Genomic DNA, 22097 nt, shown 5'->3' with positions numbered 1-22097 from the left:
TGAGCCACTCTTAAGACAGATCCAACAAGGTCATACAATAACACAGCCGAAGAATCTAGCCCATAAGGCTGGAGCCCCACTGGCTATTCTTACACTCCAATTACTCAGTTCTTCCTGTCATTTCCAGGGACCCAGGCATGGGTATTATCAAGATAAACATTATTATTGGGAGGCTTAAAACCTCATCAAATCCATTCTATATAAACACACTGTGCCTAGCAACTCCCCTTGAATTCTCAGGCATATATTAGTTTTGTGGTGTCAGTTTTAGCAGCTCAGAGCTCAGGCAGCAGCTGAAGGCATTGCACTCCTGGCCATCCAGTCACACTCCTGGCAGCGTTTCAGAAGCCAGGACAACACTAGTCTGCTGTACAGATGAAGAGATGGACTGACCTGATTGATGGAGTTGGCAGCACAGGATGCCAGGCCAGTTCCAAGGGAGGCAAGCAGGAAACAGGTGAGCTCAAAAGGGACCGGGGCCATGGCAAAGCCAGCGGATGCGGTGCTGACGACCAGAGCTGCAACACAAGTGAGAGCATAGTTCAAAGCATCAATAAGAAACCATCTTTGTATATAACAATAGAGTTATGGCTTTCAAACCCTGAAAGAACTCTTGTGCAGATTAACTTTTTGCTATCTTTATGGTTCACACTAGCTCCAGGAACTGGGTAAATTAATACAAACACTGTACACAAAGAAATCAAAAATGAGAACTGCCAGAGATGAAATAAGAAACCCAAAAGCAGCAGCACATTAGCAGAAGATGTGAGGATACAACCTGTGTCTCTGTATTCCCTATTTTATGGATTTGCTACAGGACCAAATAGCCCCACACAACATGCACAGGAACAGATATTTATTCCAGTAACTTACACATTACTGCAAAGTCTAACGCAGAAGAAAAAACAGAAAGAAAAAAAATCCCACACTGAGATATATGCTTTATATCGAATTATATAGCAGTGCAGAGTCAAAAAGAGATTTGGGACATGTAGCTACAGTAATTCACTGCACAATCTCTGTTCCCACTGCTCCTATTTGACATGCCCACTTTGGACTGAAAGAACAATCACATAATCACAGAAACCCAACAACAATTAATGGCCTCAAAATTTGAGTGGGCTCATAAAAAATCCATTTCACTTCTGTCATGCAAAATTGTAACTTTAGTACAGTACTGCAAATCACATCCTTAAAATAAAAGTTACCCAAGTTTTAATCGCAATATTGTAATTACCCAAATAATAGGTCTCAAAAACCTCACTTTTGGCAAGGAATAGTATGACATGACAAATCTCTTGTACTATAAAAGTCAGCACACTTATGGAACATCTTGCTCATGACCTCGAACCTTACAATCTGAAATTATTAGTTATTAAACAGAAGACCTTAGCTATCTTAAATCAAAGCACCAAAATGTTCTTATCTTCCCAATTCCTACGAAGCCTCCTTTTTGACTGACGTTAAATGACAAATAAATAATCTTTTCTGAGTGAAAATACCTAGATTATGCATTAAGCAGCACTACTTGAGATGAAAAACTAAATGTCATGGCAGAGACCTGCCAGTAAGGATGCAGAACTGCGCCTGCATAAGAACCTTAGGATTTAATCCAGAAAATATAGTGGAGAAAATTTACTGCTCGTCAAAACTTTTCTCTAAATATTAAAATCCATTGATGCCTGAATATTATTATAATAACATGCATATTATAGTAAGTATTAATTCTTTAGCCTTGTTACAGATTCACAGGCTACTTCTAAAATACAGTGGATCTATGACAGAACTTCACCCTTCTGAGCAGCTCTGAAAGAATCAGAGATTCTGCTGCCTCACCAGACAAATGAGCATGAAGGTATTGATCATTCTGAAAGACTACATCTTATTTATTATATAATTACAACTGTGTTAGTTTCCAAACTCTTGAATCCTCCTTAGGAATGCACAAGAAAACATGAAATGCATTGTACAACTGAGAGTTTAAAAAATGCACTGAAAATGACAGTGAACAGTGGCATTTGCATTTCCAAGAGTGATTACAATCGTTTTTTGGGGTTTTTTTTTTTGCATAATAAATCACATGCTCACTTCTAGACAAGAATTTAATTAAAACTTATCTTAGAGAGCACTTTACACCAATTTATTATGGGAAAACAACTCATTTACTGGAGAAGAAAGGTGGAATGGACTGGCAAACAGTCAGTGTAACATTACCACTACCCTGACCCCAAAGAAATTCTAACACTGTATCGTTACAGCACTAATTAAAATCCCCATTGATTTCTCCAGACTAATTTTAGCCAGTCATTTGTGCATGACTTATCAGGATCTAATTTAAAAAGGCTGCAGTACATCCTCTCCCATATCCCATTAAAGCAGGTATTTTTTCTTGTTAGGGCAGGGTTTGCACACCAGGCATCCCCTGCGACCCTCATCACCCAGATATTCTAATACAACACATTAGCAGTAAATAGGAAAATGCTCCCTTTGGAGTGGGAAGTTTATTTTCTTTAATTATGGAAGCAATAATTTACTTTTCAACTTCCCTCATGGAGGAAAAGTGTATTTAATTGATATCACATCAAGGGAATGAAGTCATTGACTCTGTTTGTTTTTTAATCCCTGTTAGTTTAGTGTGTTAGGGGCCAAATTAACTTCACTTGATTGCATAATAGATGGAATCAATCCTTTCAGGACTTGTTCATGGGAGCTGGCATTATACACACTCTTCAAAAAGAAGCCAAGATTTAAACTTATGATCTCAGCCTAAGCCTTATTTTTAGTCTTTTAAACATTTTTAGCTTTAACAAAAATTAACAGGGGACATTTGTCTCTCACGTCAATGTAGATGAAAAAGAAAATGGTGATAGATTGGTGACAAAGAGTGAATTATAATGTTTCTGGCATAAAAACACAGTCCAAAAGTTTAGTGTGTTCTTTACATTCCTTTTCCACTTCATCACAATGTGCTCTGCCTTTATAAATCCTTTGAATTTATAGCATGTGAATCATTATGCCATATTTTGTTTACCTACTATTAAAAAGTAGCCAAGCCAAAATAAAATCACAGAAAGCCAAAGCAAATCAATCCTACTCTAGAATTCCCTTCTACTCCTGTACTGGTGATATATCAGTACATAAGGAAGGAGAAAAGCAAATGCATTTGTACTTTTTTTTCAATAAACAATTTCACTGCTTTATTGCAAAAGTTTCTATAGCCCTTAAAGGAAAGTTGCTTTCCAAAAGCTGGAGCAGTATTCCTTCCTGAGTTTTCACACTTCAGTTTCTGGAAAGCCAACTGTAGCAGCAGTATTTAGTGCTACCCACCTAACCAACATGTCCTTTGTAAACTCAGGTTTGTTTGGACACATCAAAGTTTTGATATGGATGATAACCTGCACACTAATAAAGGCCACATTCCTGAAGTAAAATTAAATCTGGGACAATGATCTGAAACAAGTCTGCACCAAATCATGAAAAATTCAAGTGCAATATTACAAACAGAGCAGATAGTGTCTTCTTACCATCAAACAATTTTAAAATATTTTGCTAAAAATGAACTGTAATAATGGTTTCTTTTTATTTAATTTGTTTTTCTTGTAGCATGGAAAACCAATTGCCAGAAAGCTTTGGTTTCTTTCATGCAATAATAGTTACTGGCTTAATAATCATAAAAGAAGAACTACATTGACAAGTATATTAAATATATTTAGAACTGTTAATGAAGGCAAACTAGCAAGAACAGTAACAACCAATAAATATTTTTTCAAACTTTCTGGCTACACTGAAGTTACCATTTAAAGAATAAATGCTGTTATTCCAGAATCAACTGGGAACATACCGGAACTCCACTAAAGCAAATGTATTTTTTTACTATAGCAGCTGTTACCAGACTTTCAGCCTACAAACACAACACAGGCCCCTTATTTAGTCATTGCTGCAGTTTGGTAAGAGTCAAGTCATTATGCAAAACTGGATCTTCATCATCTTCGTGTCACCAATACACAACTGACAAGAGATGAAGCAGGATGTTCACAACCACACCTTCAATCAGGACTAATATCTCAGGCTTCTGGTTTTAGGTTCAGCACATTTGTGCTAGAGAATCACTATTCCACAGACACAAAGTCATACAGAAGCAACACATCCAATAAATTCCAGCTGTTTGCTAGTACGCACAACAGAATTATTTTCTTATAACAAGATCTGCAAAAAAAAAATATTCTAGTTTAGTTTTCAAAACTAAAAATGCCCAGAAATAGGCATATTTGTCCACACATGTTGATCCACTTCTCAGACAGGTACTGTGTAATCAGATTTAAGTAGGTTGGAAAAGACCTCCAAGATAATCAAGTCCAGTCTTTGACTGATCACCACTTTGCCAATCAGACTAGAGCACTGAGACACATGGTGCTGTACATCATAGAATCATAGAATCACTGAACAGTTTGGGTTGAAAGGGACATTGAAGATCATCTACTTCCAACCCCCTACTGTGGGCAGGGACACCTTCCACTATCCCAGGTTGCTCCAAGCCCCATCAAACCTGGCCTTGAACATTTCCAGGGATGGAACAGCCTGTTCCACTTTAGCTGCTTGTTCTCACAGAAAGACCAACATGCTACAGGAGCGACAACAAGGAAACATTCACAAACCCTAGAGCGTTATCTAAGGGAACACTTGGCATTTTTCATATCATACCTTCCTCAGTTTCCCCAAACTAAAAATTGAACTTTGATTTTCCTGTGGTTTTACATGTAGTTCATCTGAATTTCATCTGCAATCCTTGGAGAAAACATTACTTAAATCTAAACTTGAAGCTAAACTTAAGAACACAAGACAATCTGAAATTCCTAGTGTGTGTGCGCATTATAAATCATTAGAATTTCCTCTTATTCCCATACCTTCCATTGTCTCTTTCCTATTTTCAGTTACACAGCAACTTTAGGATCAAGTTGAAAACAATGCATTTATAATTCTGAAAATCTATCAGACAGATGCATTAGCTTTCCAAGTGCCTGGGTGGTAGGATACAGCTGTTCAGAGAGCAGCCAACATAAAACACCATAGAGATGGGAATGGATGGAAATTTAACCCAAAAAGGTAGATTATGTGACGTTTAACAAAAAGTTCCCTAATTGTTTTCTATGGCAAAAGAATGTAAACAAAAATGTAATCCTGTTTTTAAGGCAGAGCTTCTAATGGCAGAGTCACAAAATCTGCGGTTTACATGAAGTAGGAGGGTATGGAAATAGCAAAACTCATTTCCTTTCCAGGGTGAGATACAGTTCATACTACAAACAAAAAATCTCTTTCCAGCAGCAGCAGGAAAATAACACAGCATAAAAAGCCCCTCTGCATCATGCAGAGTTTGTTTTTTTGTTATTTCATACTCTAAAAAGTATAAATAAAGTGTCTGCCAAAAAAACCACACAGGATATGCGATCTATCACAACTTCACGGGTGAAAGAAACTGAGTTGTACAAAATTTGCAACTTGAAAACTGACCTCAGAGAATTTATTCTTCTTTAAAAAAAGAAATCAAAGAATTACAACACTATAGTCTTTACAGAATATATAATTTGTCTAAATGATTACACAAGTTGTAAAAAATTTTCCTGGCTCTACATATTACACACAGTCATATTTCTGCTTATGTCCTACCCTATCCCATGACCAATAAAGACCAACAATAGAACTCCCCTTCTACAAAGTCCTCTTCATCCAACTTACTCTTTTACACTTTCCACTTCCAAAAAGTCTGCACACCAAACATATAAAGATGACAATGAGAAAAGAGGGTAAGGTTTTTTCCTGTATCTCTCTATACTTTCTCGATAGGTAAAGTTTACCACATTTACCTTGGATCAAGAACTCCTCCAGGCACAGGAGAAGACAGAGATACACTAAAATCACAGCCTCCTTCCCAAGAGGCTTGCAAGCTGGATTAAAAATTGTACAGGTGTTCAGAAATTAGCAGTCAAGCTTACACTTAAAAGGCACTGTCATAGAAAACAACAGTCCTGAAGGGAATGACATTCTTAACCTTTGCCTTCTATACCCTATTTTAAATCCAGAATGGTGCTTGCCTCGCTAAAAGAGGCTACCAGGAACTGTTGAAGAGTTTTGCAGCAACTCTGAGGCCACATAAAAACGTATCACATGAAATTCTTTTCTCTTGAAAATGACACTCTCCCATCTTGCTGAAGCAGTTGAAACTCCCATTTCGAGAAGCGCCAGTAACACTGAGATGTGGTACAAGCACTGAGCTTAGCAATCAGCAAACATAAAAAAACCATCTCAAGTGCTTTCAACAATAGTCAGTTTTTTTTCTCTCTGGTCCCTTAATCGTAGCATTGTACATTTGCATTTCTGGATCTAGTGAAATTTTTTAATTTAGGTCTACTTCAACAACTATCATAGCATTCAATTTCACATAAGACACTTCAATCAAATCCCCTCAATGAAAATATGCCAGAAGAGCTAGTTGTTCACACAGCACTTCCAAATTACCCATGGTGAGCTCAACAGTAACAAATTATTACTAAAACTGAAGAGTATGAGGGAGAAGAAGGCAAAACCTGTATAATACAGAAAGAAAGATGAGACAATAATTAAGGATGTATGTACCACAAAGTTGCTGCAAATAATCCTGATAATTGCTGAATGTGCTAGTGTGAGATTTATGTAATCTGAGTTTGAAATTTCCAAGTCTAATATGTTAAAGTGACACAGTAAAATATTAAAATACATGTTTTCATCTCATCAAACTCTACCAGCACAAAATAAATCCCCTCAGGCTTTCTAAAAACAATGAGGAAGTAAATGTGGATGTGCAAACAAGATCAGTTGTGCCAACTCCAAAACACAAGATGTATCAGTAACACAGATGAAAATGTAAATTACCATTATACCCTCTATGTGGTCAGCAAGATTTTTCCACAGAAAAGCAAACAATGAAAAAAATGAAGACAAAAAAGTTTTTAAAAGTAACCTAAATTCAGGACATTCATTATAACAAATTTTTAGGGCAAGGAACAGTCATTATCAAGAATTCACTTGACCAACTGGAGAGCACCCAGGCAAGGACTAAGGAAATTACACTTCTGTTCTTGGACTTTGTCTCACAGACAAGATGTAAGGCTTTGGTCAGATAAGTAGAGCCTCCTTATAAATAAAAAGTACACTTAGCCCTACCTATTGGCAAAGCAGTAATTTATAATTGTTCCTATTGGCAACGGAGTTACTTAAAGTCATTAAGTATTACTACTTGAACAAGACAAAATATAGTTAAGGCTGCAAGGCAATTGATTAACAAATTGCTGGTTTGAAAAGACAACACCATCACTGACTGAAAAGTAAATTGGATCTTCTTTTATAAAATTCAATTGGTCAGACTCAAACATTTTCCTTTCTAATATAGGAAACCATTTGGATTATCTTACATTGGGACATCTAGTGCTAATTTCACAACCAGCAGTACTACAGTGAAATGTATGTAAATAAGACAAAACACTGGTAACTTAAGCAAGACAACTTCAAATACTGAACACATTATTTGTAAATTCACTTCCTTACTCAGTTTCACTGTAGTCTGTCTACTAACGCTTGCTTATTTCCCAAAAACTAGCTGACAACAGGATGCAAGCTCCTCTCATTATTTTAAACAAATTTAATGGGAAAACTATTAAATGCTTCCATAAAACAAATTTCTTAGCACATACTTGATGAAATTGATACAAGCTAGCATCAGTAAAGTGGCAATTATCACATGCAAGCCTAAATCATACCAGTAAGATTCCAAAGAATTCTGCTATCAAGCAGAATGCAGAGAAATGAGAAAAAATTATCAGTAATACCTGTAAGCTTGATTTTGGACAAGCGTGCTAAAATTCCTGGCAAATCATCCAGCTGTAGCTTCATTTCTTTCCATTGTCTGTCTTCCTTGGATTCAGCTCCCACAGGTATGACTGAGTCTTCAGTTTCTGCAGCTGATTTCATTTCTGTCAACTCATTTCTGCTTGACATCTCAGACCATGACTGAGGAATAGGTGAAACTGGGCTAATTTTGTGTACAACCTTTTTTTCCTGATCCAATTGATGAAGCTCATGAAAAGGAGACACAACTGAATCGGACTTGGGTTTGGCTCGTTGACTGAGGTCTTTGTTGCACTGTGTTACATACTAAATACAATGAGAAAGGTTAAAACAAATAGATAAAGATATTTCTGTCCATTTCACTTTATTAACACCAAAAATGTTATTGCTATTTTATTCGTGTTAGGAGAATTACTTCCACGACACAACTTAGTCTGAATTTCAGACACTTATTTCACACACAGAAAGACTTCTGAAGTTGGCTAAGACATCACAACGGAATCAATGTTTATGTAAGCTTGTAGAATTGCATTTGAATGTTTCCTTCCTCCCCCATAGCTACAACAGCAAACTCCTTGTTCATATTCAAAACCACCAGGTAATACAATGTGACTTACAACTAATCAATACCACAGAATAATAAAGGTTGAAACAACCTCCAAGATCATTAAGCTCAACCTTTGACCAAACAAAATTCACCTTTAAACAGCAAAATATACAAATTCTCACACAACTTCAGTTTCCAAACATAAGTACTAAACTTATGCGTATTTAAGAAATGAAAAAATTAAAAATATGCTAAAAAATACAATCTAGCACCTATGATATAAAGTCATTTCCCACATTAGTCTATTATTATTTATGCCAAACTTACTGTTAATTAAGTAGACAACAAATTTCAAAGGAACATATGTGGAACAATAAATTAGGATGGAGTTGTTTGGTCTCTTTTAGAGCTTGCCGAACAAACACAGAATAAGAAAAATAGCATTTAGATTCTCTTCTCATATTTTCTTGTCCCAAATATTCTATATATTTCAAGCACCAGAAGAACAGAAAGACAGAACTTTCAACCAATCCTGATTTCAAGTACACAGTAATAATTACAATGAGGAAGAGTGGTCTGCAACTCTGAATGAGCGATGTGAATATAGTTCAAATCAGCAGCACAATTTAAAAAAAATTACTACCATCCACTAACATATGATACAATTCATCAAAGAAGAAGATGTCATTTCAAGGGGTTTAATGATAACTACAGCTCTTTTAATGCCTAAAACTAACAGCACACTCTAAATGTAACCCATTAACTTAATGAGCTCAGGAATTTTGACTGAAATAAACCAAATAACTGAGAACACACCACCTCCACAAGTGAGTTCCATCTACCACTTGTTTGACTGCTAGCCAAGATGTGACTTTATTAGCAATTTTATAAATAATACTTTTAAAATAATTTTATGTCAAGTTTCTCAACGGGAGATGAGTGCCCTATTTCAAGGGTGCAAAAGCCTCCTGTCAAGCAGAGGAGACTTTACAACACAAGGCACTGTCCTTGCTACAAAAGGTTTCCTCCAGCCTGAGATGTTTTAGGATAACAAGTGCTTTAACTCTGATTTAGTGAAAAATGGAGACGCTTAAAATTGCCTGAGTTTGGCTGGTAAGAAAAATATTACTCTTTTCAACTAATCTCCATTTTGACTTATCACATGGGATCAATGAGAAATATGTATAGATACACTCCTTGACTTACCATTCGTTTGAGAAAGTTAAAGTACTGAAAGGTAATCAACCTGTTGCTGGCCACACGGTAAAGGTTCACAAACCGGCACGGTATCTGCTGTGCACCAGTGTTCCTCTGATGCCAGAGAAATAATCCTGTTTAAAGAAAAGCAAGAAAAAAAGGTAACAGTAGATTCCAGTTTCTTCTCTGCCACTGAGTTTGCTTCTAATTAAGACTACAGTGCCTGCTGCAAGCTGTGACACAGGACACCCCAACAAAAGGGAACCAGGGTTGGATAATGGAAAATGTTTGGTGCTCCAGGTGAAAGACCTGACAGTCCAAAATCATGGAATCATTAAAGATGGAAACTACCTTTAAGATCAAGTCTCAATATTAACCCAGCACAGCCAGGTCCACCACTGAACCATATCCCTAAGTACTACATTCACATGTTTTTTTAACCCTTACAGGGATGGTGACGCTATCACTGGCCTGGGCAGCTTGCACCAGTGCCTGACCACCCATTCAGAGAAGAAATTTTGTCTAAGATTCAACACAAACCTCCCCTAGCCCAACTTGTGGTCGCTTCCTAACCCTGTCCCTCGCTTCCTGGGAGCAGAGCCCAGTGCCCAGCTAGCTGCACCCTCCTGTTAGGGAATTGTGGAGAATGGGAAGTTCCCCTGTGCCTCCTTTTCTTCAGGCTGAGGCCCCCCAGCTCCCTCAGCTACTTCTGGGGCTGCAGACCCTTCCCGGGCTCTGTTCCCTTCCCTGGATACATTCCAACCCCTCCTTTTCCTTCTTTTCCCAAGGGGCCCAAAACTGTTGGCATGTCCCAATAAAATTTTGAGTGTTTCTTCCAAATTCCTGAGCACCAGTAAGACGCATTTTCACAGAATATCCTGAGCTGGAATATACTCACAAGGATCATCGAATTCAATTCCTGGCCCTTCACAGGGCACCCCAACAATCCCACCCTGACCTTGAAAGGGTTGTCCAAACGCGGCTTGAGCTCAGGCAGCCTTGGTGATGGAGCATCGTACAACATAGTATTGTCCTGCTACTATATACACTATCGACAAGGTTATCTTGCTAAATAAGCACTAAGAGGAAGCAGCTGCCATAATAGGACAGTACCGCAGACAAACACGCGTGGAGGACACAGAGCGCAGGGTGGCACACCGGGACGCCCCGCACACGAGGACACGCACAGGCACGGCCTTGCAGGCTCCTGGGACCGCTCCACAGAGCAGCCCCGGCCCTGCCCGCACACCGGCCCTCTCGCCCTACGGCTCCGCGGTACCTGCGAACGCCCGGGGCGGGCGGCAGCTGCGGGCGGCACTCATGGCCGCGGCTGCTGCGCCGCTCTCCTCTCACCGCCTGGGCGCCGCCATCTTCCCGGCGCAACCTCCAAATGCTTTCCGGGTCGGCGCTGCCGCGGAGGCGGAGCGGCCATTGGGGCTGTCCCGGTGAGGAGGGCGGGCGTGTGGAGAGTGTCCTGGCTGGGACTGTCCCGCTGAGGAGGGCGGGCGTGTGGAGGGTGTCCTGGCTGGCACTGTCCCGGTGAGGAGGCGGGCGTGTGGAGAGTGTCCTGGCTGGGACTGTCCCGGTGAGGAGGGCGGGCGTGTGGAGAGTGTCCTGGCTGGGACTGTCCCGGTGAGGACAAGGACAAGGAAGGGGACAAAAATAGCAGTTACATGCAAAGATAGCACTGCAGTGCTTACATGTGGCTTAAAAAAAAAAAAAAATCCAGATCTGAAATGTTTTGGCATGTGATTGTGTAATGACTTGCTTCCCCATGCATATTTTATAAGTTAGTTCATTTACTGCTGGTGAGCTGCCGCTAATGGGCAGATGCTGCTACTGTGTGGCATGGCATGGTGTGGGAGAGGAGGAAGCAAAAAACCCAAACCCAAAGCAGTCTGAAAAGCATCTGAGTGAAGCAAAATATGTCAGTGGAGAAAGTGATCAAGGATGCTTGCAGATTGTCAATGAGGAGCTCTAGGAAATGCACAGGAAAGAGGTGTGGAAATACAACCCACCAACAACACTGAATAGCAGCAGCATTTCAGAAGTGTTGCTGAGGTCCTGCATGGATTCTGCATGAGTAAATAGCCCATGAGTAAAAAGCCCATGCTTTCAACAAGGCATAGAACCACTGTTGTGAGACACAGAGGATAGTTACATGGCTTTATTTTCCCAGCGTGGAGGGTCAGCCTGTCAGATTAATTATTTTATACTGCCTTAAAGTGAATGGTATTGGCATTTGGCCACCAATTCAGTAGCAGCCTTGAACTCTGCTTTCTCTTCTACTTCCAGTGAAGCAGACTTATTCTCAGCTGGCCGCAGGTTTGCAATTCAGTATTTATTTGTAGGATGCCTGGTTCCTTGGGCAGTGATGCTGAGATTGCCAGAGGTTTGTTTTGGATTCCATATTGATTCCAAAGGAAGGGTTGGTTGTGTCAAATTCCTTCTGGTCACATTTGCTATGTGGTATACACAAGAACTGCCTGTTAGGAGTTAAATGAAAATACCATTGAGGTTGCATTAACATGGCTAATATCTGTGTTAATAAATGCCAATAAATAAAATAAGAAGGAACATTTTCAGCCAAGTCTGAAGCTATGTAAAAAATGCACTTGATTAATGAAATCCATTTCTGACTGAATGGGACTTTTATAATCATCTGAAAATCCATCTGTGTCCTACTCCTGATGGGCAAGCATTTGCAGCTCTGCTTTTTAGGATGTGTCTGACAAGATCTGCTCTCTGGTTGGCCTTTTTCATAAGTGGCTTGATGGGAGATGCTGGAAGTTACCTGCAGCCTTCCATTCCCTTTGGAGATGGGTACAACATAGCAAGTCACCCAGCAGTTGATGCAAGGTGTGCAGAGAGTTTGCTCCACCCATAGTAGAATAATAATTCTAGCATCAGAAGAAATAGACACTACACCAAAGTAGATGAGATACCTTTTGCTCTTCATTATGAGGGAATAGTATTCACAGAACCGTACACGGAACATATTTGGTGCTTCCATTTACCCTGTCTGACACCTTTGCTGGAAACACAAGGAACTCTGGGGTAACTCCTCTGTGTAGAAGTACTGGAGTCCGTGGATCTCTTTGATGAACACATTGTAGTTCCACTGAAGGGAACAAGCACATTAACGAGAAACACACTGACCATCCTACCATCAGGGTTTGTAGTCCTCCCTACTGAAAGACCCTCAAAGAACACTAAGCATCCTTCACATCCCCATTTTTTTCTGTTTCTTTATGATTATGTCTGATGCATAACTGTCTCAAAGATACCTGCTAGCCACACAGAGACTGCTTCTTTGCCTTTGACTTTTAAATTATCAGACTCATTACTGTGTTAGAGCTTTTGTCCAATCTGACAGCCATGATCTCATTCACTAGTCAGCAAGAGTACTAATTGCTTTAGTAACAAATCATACTTTCTGGAATTGTCAAGGTGGGTAGGGATGTAACCAATAGCAAATTAACAGAAGGTCTTGCATTTAGAAACATCACAGAATGTTTTGGGTTGGAAGAGACCTAGAAGATCATCTCATTCCAACCCCTGGCATGGGCAGGGGCACCTTCCACTATTCCAGGTTGGTCCAAGTTCCATGCAACCTGGCCTTGAGCACTTCCAGGAATGGGGCAGCCACAGCTTCTTTGGGCAGCCTGTGCCAGGGCTCCCTCACAGGGGAGAATTTCTTCCAAATATCTAATCTAAATCAAAATCCCCAACCAGCTAAATAAATTTGATTTGATGATCCTCTTGGGTTCTTTCCAACTTATGATATTTTATATTCTCTGAATTCTAACAGGGGTAATGTATGGAAAACAGGCTTATGATATAAATATGTAATTGGAATTCTGCAGTGATGTCTTTTCAGATATTAAGTTGAATTGCAAAACCTATCCTGTGATATAAAAATCATCCTAATGGGTCTGTCCAGCTGATGGTGCAAGGAGAAGGTTATTCAGTGCTTGTGTTAAATTTCCATATGTTGGCCAGATGCTTTTCTTGGAGCACTAGTGAATCAGTAGTGCTGTGATCTGGTAATTGTTTTGACACCATGGGAGTTGAAAAGCACTTGGCTCCGCTGAACGAACACTTGGCTCCACTGAAATGTTGAATGACTCCAGGGATGATCAGAGTCGATTTTCCTGCTTATGTCTGCTGCCCTGGCGCTTGAGGTGGTTCTGGTCAGTGCTATAGAAAACAAGCAAGTATTTAGTTAGCTCTCTCTGCATTGCACACGAAGAATAGGAGAGCCTTTTCAAAGATGGAGGCTCTAGCTCAAGGAGCCACTTAAACAGCAGCTCTAATGAGGACAGCACTTAAGTGGATCCATGCTTATGAGTAAAGTACATGCTTGAGTTTCACTAGTCTGCATGGGGTTCACACCCAGGTTTAAACATCAGCACGTACTGAAATTCTTTTCCAAGATGTTTTCCAGAACCGCGACCTAAGTGAGAAAAATGAGTGTGTCATTTAACCACATTTGAATAAATCGCTGCTGTCTTTGCAACTGTGAGGAAACCCTGATGAGCCTTATTTCCCTGCAGGTCTGATAAATTACTTTCTTCTTATCCTTCTGCTCTCTTCTCAGATAACCAAGGAAGCAAAGCACTTCTGCTGTGGCAGACAACCTCCATCCCCTGTTCCTTCAGGTGTGGGTTGAAGGACAAAGGAAAGTTGGCTCTTGGAAAGAATTTGTTTAAGAAACATCCATTAAAATCATGTGTTGCTACTTCCACAGTTGACTTGTAATGACTACCAGGAGTTTCTCTCCCAGAAGCAAGGTCAAATGTATTGACTTTTCTTTCTTTCCTTGCAGCTTTTCAACACTGGACAAATTATTGTTTGGTAATAAAACTTTCGCTAATGGAAGGCACAGTGATCTTAAGGAAAAACTCTGTCTCTACTTGCAGCCTGTTGGGGAAAAGATATTCATCGTGAGTGGAAAAGTGTTAATTAGGGATATTTTCATTTTAAAGACATAACTGAGTAATTAATGAATCTACCCTGTCTAATGTGCTACCCTGTTTTGACTTTTGCTGGGCTACTTTTTGTGATAATCAGAATCAGCTGTTTCTTACAATGGATAACGTAACATGGTAGAATTAGTGCATGGGGAAGTATTCCACAAGATCAAAGGAATGAACTGTCCAGGACTCAGATCAAAGGTGGGGTGAATTAACATCACCCTGAGATACTACAGTAAAGAGTAGGGAAAACAAGGATTTAGAAGGGATATTGCTTCTCACAGTGGTAATGTATATGTCAATAAATTACAGAAGTGTTTGGAAAGAACACTTCCCTTCTGGTGTATCTGTGAGATACTCACGGGTTTTCTTGGCATGATGGAAGGCGACATGAAATTAAAGAGGCTCAGTTGCAAGATCTCTTCTGATGCAGGGACAGATTAAAAGAAAGAACCCACATTGTCCAAGCAGGATATCATTAACAGGGAGAGGAAGCTGCCATAAATGTATGAGGACACCTTGTTCTGCATGAATCACATCTCTGTTTCCACTTTGCTGCCTCTTTGCTCCATTCTCCTGGAAACATTTTTCCTTAAAGACCTCCTGACATTGTCTCTAGTTCTGCAGATTGCTCATGTTTTGTACATGATTTTTTTGGAGGAGTTTTGGAGGAGCAGTTAGGTGAAAGTAGATAGACTTTTCTACACCCATCCCTCTGCCAGTACCTGCTGTTCTTCCCTGGCTCCCCAGCACCTTCAGCACCCCATTTCACTGCCAGCCCTCCTCTCACAGCACTGACACAGAGTTTATCCCAGAAAAGTTCAAGGGTGATCAGGATATCCAACCCAAACCATAGATTTGTGGAGGATGGGCTTTTGTGACTCATTCTAATTGGCTATATGGACTGAACAGCAGATACCAGTTGCCTGTGCTTACAAGGTTTAATTTTCTAATTGAAATTTCATAGAAAAGTTGCACCCTTCTGATCGGTTGCCCCAGCACTGATACACAATGTTTATATACACAAACATCTGCCCTCCAGACTAACCCCTCTAGAATCTGCATCAACAAAGTAATGCTAATAAAAATATGCATCTGCACTCAAAGATAAACAAAGCATTAATACACCAAACTGCAGCTTAGATTATGTTAGAGTCAGCTTTGGTGATATTACACATCTGTTAGGATGAATTTCCCACCCAGGACATCTCACTCTTGCTTTTAAAATATCTTTGCACAGAAAAATGTGAGAGGATTTCCCTGGGAGCCTTTTGCATGCGTCACATTTGTAACTAGCCCTGCTCCAAAAGCCCTTTTCCTTGAGACACCCTGCTGGGACAGGGCTCAGGAATTAGGGTCTGTAACCTAAACATTATTGCACTTTAAAGTAAATGTTCCCCCGCTCACTCTACTTGGGTTTCAGAGCCTCTTCAAAGGGCTGTTTTCTTTTCTTCCTTGGAATCAGGGGAAGAATATTTCAAACCCCAGAAACCATACACTGCTGAGATCTTGCAGAACCGTTTGTGTGCCTGGACGGACCCGGGAAAAACACGGTGCCCAAATCTCCTCTGGCATTGCCAGGACTGGGCTTGCTGCAAGACTTCCTAGTCTTTCCAGGATGGAGACACTAACTGGGGCTTGGTTTTTTCCTGTGCCATTTCAATGCATAGTAAGTGAGAAATAGGGGAAGGGGACATGCTTCTGTTTTGGCTTCATTTTTTGTAATAGGCCCCTCTTAAAAGAAGGAAAGCTGATTTATGATGTTGGGAACCTTATCTTAAGAAAACCCATAAATCTGTTTCTCCCAGCAGTTCTTCTAAAAGGGTGGTCTCATCCTGTTATCCATGCTTGGCAAAGCTGTCTGGAAGTTGAAGCCTGGAAACAAACTTTGCCTCAGTAGGGTGTCTCAGCACCACCAAAGGCTCTAGGGCATTTGTTTGCTCCCAAGTAACAAGCAATGAGACAAGAGGAAAGGGTCACAAATTGTGCCAGGGTAGTTTAGATTGTATATTAGGATGAACACCTTCACCAAAAGAGTTCTCAGGCATTGGAACAGGCTGCCCAGGGAAGAGGTGGAGTCACAATTCCTGAAGGGACTTAAATGAGGTGTAGATAACAATGAAAAACCAGGAATTGCAACAAATCCAATAGACTGTGGACATATGCCAGGATCTCACATGTTTGCCTGGTTTACCTGCCAGCAAAGTAGTGGTTACACGAGCTCATTTTGTGGTGTGATTTTAGTGTTATCTGTCAGTGCCCTGTATTAGACAAAGTGTTGCTGTTGAGGTAGCTGAGGAGCTCAATAAGTGCACAGAAAGATGCCTGAAAGTATCTATGAGATTTCTAGGAGGCAAGAGGAAGTAGGTAGCAAAATCTTTAGTTTCCTCATCATTCCTCTTAATACAATAGCTGATGATACTTTCCCATCTGGAGAGACGCCACTCATGTATTTAATTTTTAGTGTGACAGAGGATGTTGTGCCACTGCAGCTCAAAGGCTGCCTTTCAGAGGAATGCTCCAGAGGGGAGAAGGCATCTCACAGGAAGCAGCAAATTGGAAAAACAGAGCGTCCGAGCTTAAAAAAACTGAAACCAGAACACCGGTTTCCATGACAGAAAATTGTGTTAGTCTTGTGGAGCATTATTATTAGAGGAAATCGAGGACCTTTACAACACATGACTCACTGAAGTATTTCAAAGAATATTTACAAAGTCACCAACAGTGATTTCTGACCAGCTGCCAAAGGGAGAGGGTGGCAGAGACATGAGAAGCCTGGTGGGACTGTGATGGGGAGGTGGTGGGATGGGAGGAAGCCATCAAAATGCCTCACGCCACCTCAGCTGGGCTCTACTCCCTAAGCCCTGTGGGTGCTGTAGCAGGAAAGGAATTAAGGTAGAGCTGGAAGGGAAAATACAGCCTGTAAGTATGTCCTGCATTGTGGTTCGGAAAGCTCAGCTAGAAAACCCTGACACAGGAGGGCAGCCATACCTGTGTCACATGTAGGTCCTTTTCCTGCATAGGAACCAGTGCCTAGCTCCACAGCTCAGTATCCTGATAGATTGTTTAATGAGGGAGGTTTTTAAAGGCTACTTTTCTTCAAAGGATTAATTTGTCTTTTGATGTGGGGAGCCCTGACAAATGCTGCTTTCCCTATCACATTCAAACATACACCATTTTAAAGTTAACAAACCCATTGGCTGCCAAATAAGTGAGGTTCTTTTTATTTTAATTTTCATTCTGTCAAGATGATAAGAGGTTTAATGTCTTCATGGCTTCTTCTTCTTTCAGTAGCTAACTCAGGTATAACTATCAATGCAGTGAGCAGCATTTTTTCCCTGTTACATAGCCATTATTCCCGTGTCTCAACATTGTCTCCTCCCAAGCTCACGCTGACAACAGCAACCATGTTGCTGTCACCATGTGCAATCTGAAGGGTGATATTTCCACCTGCCATGGCCTCCAGTGAGCTGAGAGGACAGTCCAAACCATGAAAGCTTATAATCTCACAGGATGCAGTGTCCTCACCAAGCAAGGACAGCATGGTATGGGGAGCACTCTCCTGCTCCCTGAAATGTCATAGAGCTTTGAAGGAATGTTTTGGCTCAAGGAACCTGCTGTCCTCACCTGGCACCAAAAATATTAACAAGTCAGTATTTGTACCCTGTGGAACATTTGCTCTTACACATACGCAGGAGAGGTTCTGTGAACATCTTTGATGCCTCTGCATCACTGACAATGGTAGAGGACCAGAACCTGAAGGATTTCAGCCTCCAGGAAAGAGCCATAGAATCATTTAGGTTGTAAAAGATGTCTAAGATCACTGAATGCAACCCTTGACCCAGCACTGCCAAGTCCACCACTGAACCATGTCTCCAAGCGCCACATTTAAATGTTTCTTGATCAGGAATGGTGATTCTACCACTGCCCTAGGCAGCCTGTGCCACTATCTGACCACTCTTTCAGTAAAAAAAATCCCTAATGTCCAACCTAAACCTCCCTTAGCACAACTCAAGGCTGTTTCCTCTTTTCCTGTCCCTAGTTTTGTGGGAGCAGAGCCCCACCCCCACGTGGCTGTACCCTCCTGTCAGGGAGTTGCTGAGTGTGAGAAGGTTCCCCTGAGCCTCCTTTTCTTCAGGCTGAGGCCCCCAGCTGTCTTTCAGTTGCTCCTCATGAGACTTGTGTTCCAGACCCTTCACCAGCTGTGCTGCCCATGCTTCGGTATTCCAGCACCTGGAGGAGTCCAAGGAAGTCACAAAGGCTGGTAGAAAATAGTTATAGAATTGCTGTGAGTGCTGTGTGCCTGTGCCACTGCTCTAAACTCTGTTGTATGAGAAGACTTGGCTCTGCAAAGCAGAATATGAACCCTCTGGTTTGGAGTAAGAGATTTTGTTTTTCTTTTCAGGCTTCAAAGGAAGAAGACAAAGAACAAACTTAAGATTCATACCTTTATTTAGGGAAGGAATGTCTTTCAAAATTGTGCTAGCAAAACATGCAGGCATCATCTGAGTCAAATACTAAAAGCTTATTGGAGCCTAAACCACAGATCAGCTAAATTAACAGAAAATTTTCCATTGATTTTCCTGGGCTTTGCATGAGGCTCTAAGAGTGAAAAAATGTGATTAATAAGACGAGTCCACGGAAAAAAGATACGGAAGTTGGAGGCAGGAAAAGCTCTATGACCAAGGACTGTAAAATTTGAGAGCCTTCTCATCACAACTGCTCAGTAAGTTTAAACCATAACCTGGCATCTAGATACAGCATCTTCCCAGGAATGAAAATCTCAGCTTCCCACATGCATGATTCCCAGTTTCCCCTTGTTAGTTTTGTTCTGGCAGGCACAACCTTCTCAGTTTTCATGTGATGCACATGATGATTCCAGAAGCAGTAAGCTCTTTTTGTATGGTCTGGGTTGTTTGAGGCTTTTTTCCCAAATTCTGAGTTCTGAAGCTATTTTGGTTGTCTGCAGCAAGATTGCAGCCTGGCACTCAGTGCAGCAAGGTGAAGTGGCATCATAATCAAGATCTTTCTCTTCATTTGAATGCATCAATGCTTACACCAGGAGATTTGGCTGTAAAATATAAACTCTTTTTTATCCTTGAACTAATTTTAATCTTTCTTTTTCACTTGTCACTTTGCTGTTCACAAAGCTTTCTTTTTTTTCTGAGGGTTTCAGCAGAATGCATTAAAGTGAAGAGAGATAACAAGACCTAATGACCCTCTTTATCACAAAATAAATAAGTAAAAGAACAACCCTTCCATTTAGGTGTTGCAGATATAATTGAATGTTCCTTTGAAAACTCTTTGATCAATGTAACTTGTTAAACTTTTAGCTTTTGTTTCAAATGTAGCTTCTGGCCTTTTCATGTTAGATGAAAAGCTTAGCTACTCATTTCAGCTTTATCTCAAAGTGATTATTGGAGTTTTTTTGGGGATGGTTTCTCTGTGCCTTGTGGGATTTCATACCATCAGGCAAACCCTTACCTGCCTGAGAGAAGAAGGCTGGTATTGAAAACAGGTGAGAAGGGGCATATTGGCTGCCTTCCTGGTGTTATCATTGCCACTTCCACCACAGTAGTAGAATATAATCCACATTTATGACACAAACTCTATTACACATGCAAAAAGACATAAAAGCACACTTGCCTCCAGGTCTTGGCAGGTTTACCAGGAACTAAATATTTATCCTGGCAACTACAAAGTCTGACAATAAAAAGAATTTCTGTAATATAAAATGAATACTTTGTTATCTGGAGGTCAAGGCATTACCATGACAGGACAAACCATGCGTTCATCATGCTCCCTGCCCTTGGCCGTAGTGACATTCTCCAAAGGAAAGGGGAAGAAACTTGCAATAGATAACTTACTCAATGATCTGTTTAAGCAGTTAGTTAAAGAGCCCATCAAGTCAGCTTAAGATATTTCAAGATTGATTTTAAATTACTTCATTATTCAAAAGCTCTCCAGTTTCTCCTAGATAAACTCAAAACCAGAGAAACACCTCAAATAATGACTGAAGAGAACAACTCTCCCAGCATTCAGGATCTCAAGCCCAGCCCTACCACCATACACTGAAGAAAACTGGCCTCTTTCAGCAAGTGTCGCTGGAGCCCCTAGGTGCTACTGGATGCATTTTGGAAATAACCCCCTCATGGCTGAACTTTGTGCAATACTCTTTTATAGTTATGCTCAATAAAAATCTCCAAAATTAGATGATTTGGAGTTTGGAATAAATGGGTTTTGCATATAAGTAGAAAACTTCAGCACCTTTCAAGAGTTCCATGCATAAATATCAGCATGGAGAGAAAAGATATCTTGCTTAAGTTTACACGCAAGGTGCAATTTGGGTGACAACCCAGCATTCTTACACCTTTCACACTGCAATCTGAATCCAAGATCACAGGCCTCTCTGAAAAAAGCACTGATCTCTACTTGTATTTTTAGAAAGTGGTTTAGTGTTCAGGAAGGATCCTTTTCATCCTTGGAACTGGGGATGTGACACCCTCATGGCTCAGTGCTGACTTGTCCATATTAATCCTCCTTTTGATGAATAGCTCTGCCCAGAAGATGACAACTGGTTGAAGAATCAAAATTTGCTTTTGTTCCTTTCCAGACTCAAACCAAACCTTCGTGAGAGGCCTGCAATGGCAGGTGGGTGGTGAAATCATTGGGTTGAAATCAGAATGAGAAATACAGAATGGTTTGGGCTGAAAGGAACCTTAAAGCTCATCCAGTTCCACCCCCTGCCATGGGCAAGGACACCTTCCACTATACCAGGATTCTCCAAGTCCTGTCCAACCTGGCTTGGGACCCTTCCAGGATGGGGAAGCCATACAGGCCTTCATCATCCTCATAGAGAAGAAATTCTTCCCTGTATTTGACCTGAATTTCTCTTCTTTCAGTTTGAATTCTCAGTTTGTAAGCTCTCAGAACACTAAATAAAAAATAGTATCCTTAGATGTCCTGTTATCTCAGGACATGGTATTCTGGCTTGAAGCCTTTTTGCTTAAGCCTTTTGCCCACAAAAAAGAGGCCTAATGAGTTACAAGGTTTCCAAAACCCTCATAATAAAAACTGTGATTCAATTCACTTGTGGGGTTTCTCTTTTTTATGTGTTCTCAAAACAGGCAAATAAACAGGAATAATTTACAAAAGTGGTTGAGTGACTCATAGAATTACAGTATATGGTCAGCCTGACAGATTATATTCTTTGGAATAAATTTTCCCACAGCCAGATTTTGCTTCATGTGTATGTCAAGCCAAGTCTGGGGTCTTTACTATGGTTTTTCTCCTAGTTTATGCAGGTTAAAGAAGGTTTGAGTCAAAATTTGGCAAGGTCCAGGCAACCTGGCGAAGTCCCACTGCATTTCTGTGCTTGCTCAAAGTATCACAGAACTATTTTCAAGACAAAGAGTTTGAAAGTTGGTTGCCAATATTCAAATTTGCAAATAGGACTATTGCTCAGTAGTTCGTGATTTTACATGGGATGGATCATGTTT

At 40.5% G+C, this 22097-nt stretch overlaps 1 protein-coding gene and 1 long non-coding RNA gene across 4 annotated transcripts in view; one reads left to right on the top strand and one right to left on the bottom strand.

Annotated features, from left to right (window-relative positions):
* Nucleotides 1-11040, bottom strand: part of COX10 (cytochrome c oxidase assembly factor heme A:farnesyltransferase COX10) — a 96060-nt gene extending 85020 nt beyond the window's left edge. Inside the window, exons 1-4 of one of the 2 annotated variants that reach the window (XM_002198693.6) lie at nucleotides 10902-11040; nucleotides 9632-9756; nucleotides 7860-8184; nucleotides 394-518 (exon numbers count right to left, since the gene is read on the bottom strand). In XM_002198693.6, the coding sequence (XP_002198729.5) occupies nucleotides 394-518; nucleotides 7860-8184; nucleotides 9632-9756; nucleotides 10902-10944 (618 nt within the window). In that variant the 5' untranslated portion in view covers nucleotides 10945-11040. Of the gene's footprint in view, nucleotides 1-393; nucleotides 519-7859; nucleotides 8185-9631; nucleotides 9757-10520; nucleotides 10705-10901 lie in introns of those variants that run through there. The other variant, XM_032751530.3, reaches the window with a different exon arrangement.
* A 108-nt stretch (nucleotides 11041-11148) lies between these two features.
* LOC140685282 (uncharacterized) lies at nucleotides 11149-20809 on the top strand. 2 transcript variants are annotated; one of them, XR_012058657.1, is made up of 4 exons: nucleotides 11156-11254; nucleotides 12331-12481; nucleotides 14223-14568; nucleotides 19004-20809. It is a non-coding gene; the product is annotated as an uncharacterized lncRNA (long non-coding RNA). The 2 variants fall into 2 exon arrangements; XR_012058656.1 differs by lacking the exon at nucleotides 12331-12481 and having other exon boundaries at nucleotides 11149-11254.
* Nucleotides 20810-22097: the final 1288 nt, after the last annotated feature.

This window comes from Taeniopygia guttata, chromosome 18 (assembly GCF_048771995.1).
Source record: "Taeniopygia guttata chromosome 18, bTaeGut7.mat, whole genome shotgun sequence".
Lineage (NCBI taxonomy): Eukaryota > Metazoa > Chordata > Aves > Passeriformes > Estrildidae > Taeniopygia > Taeniopygia guttata.
The sequence above is the reverse complement of the archived record's forward strand: the minus strand, read 5'-3'. Positions and strand labels throughout refer to the sequence as shown.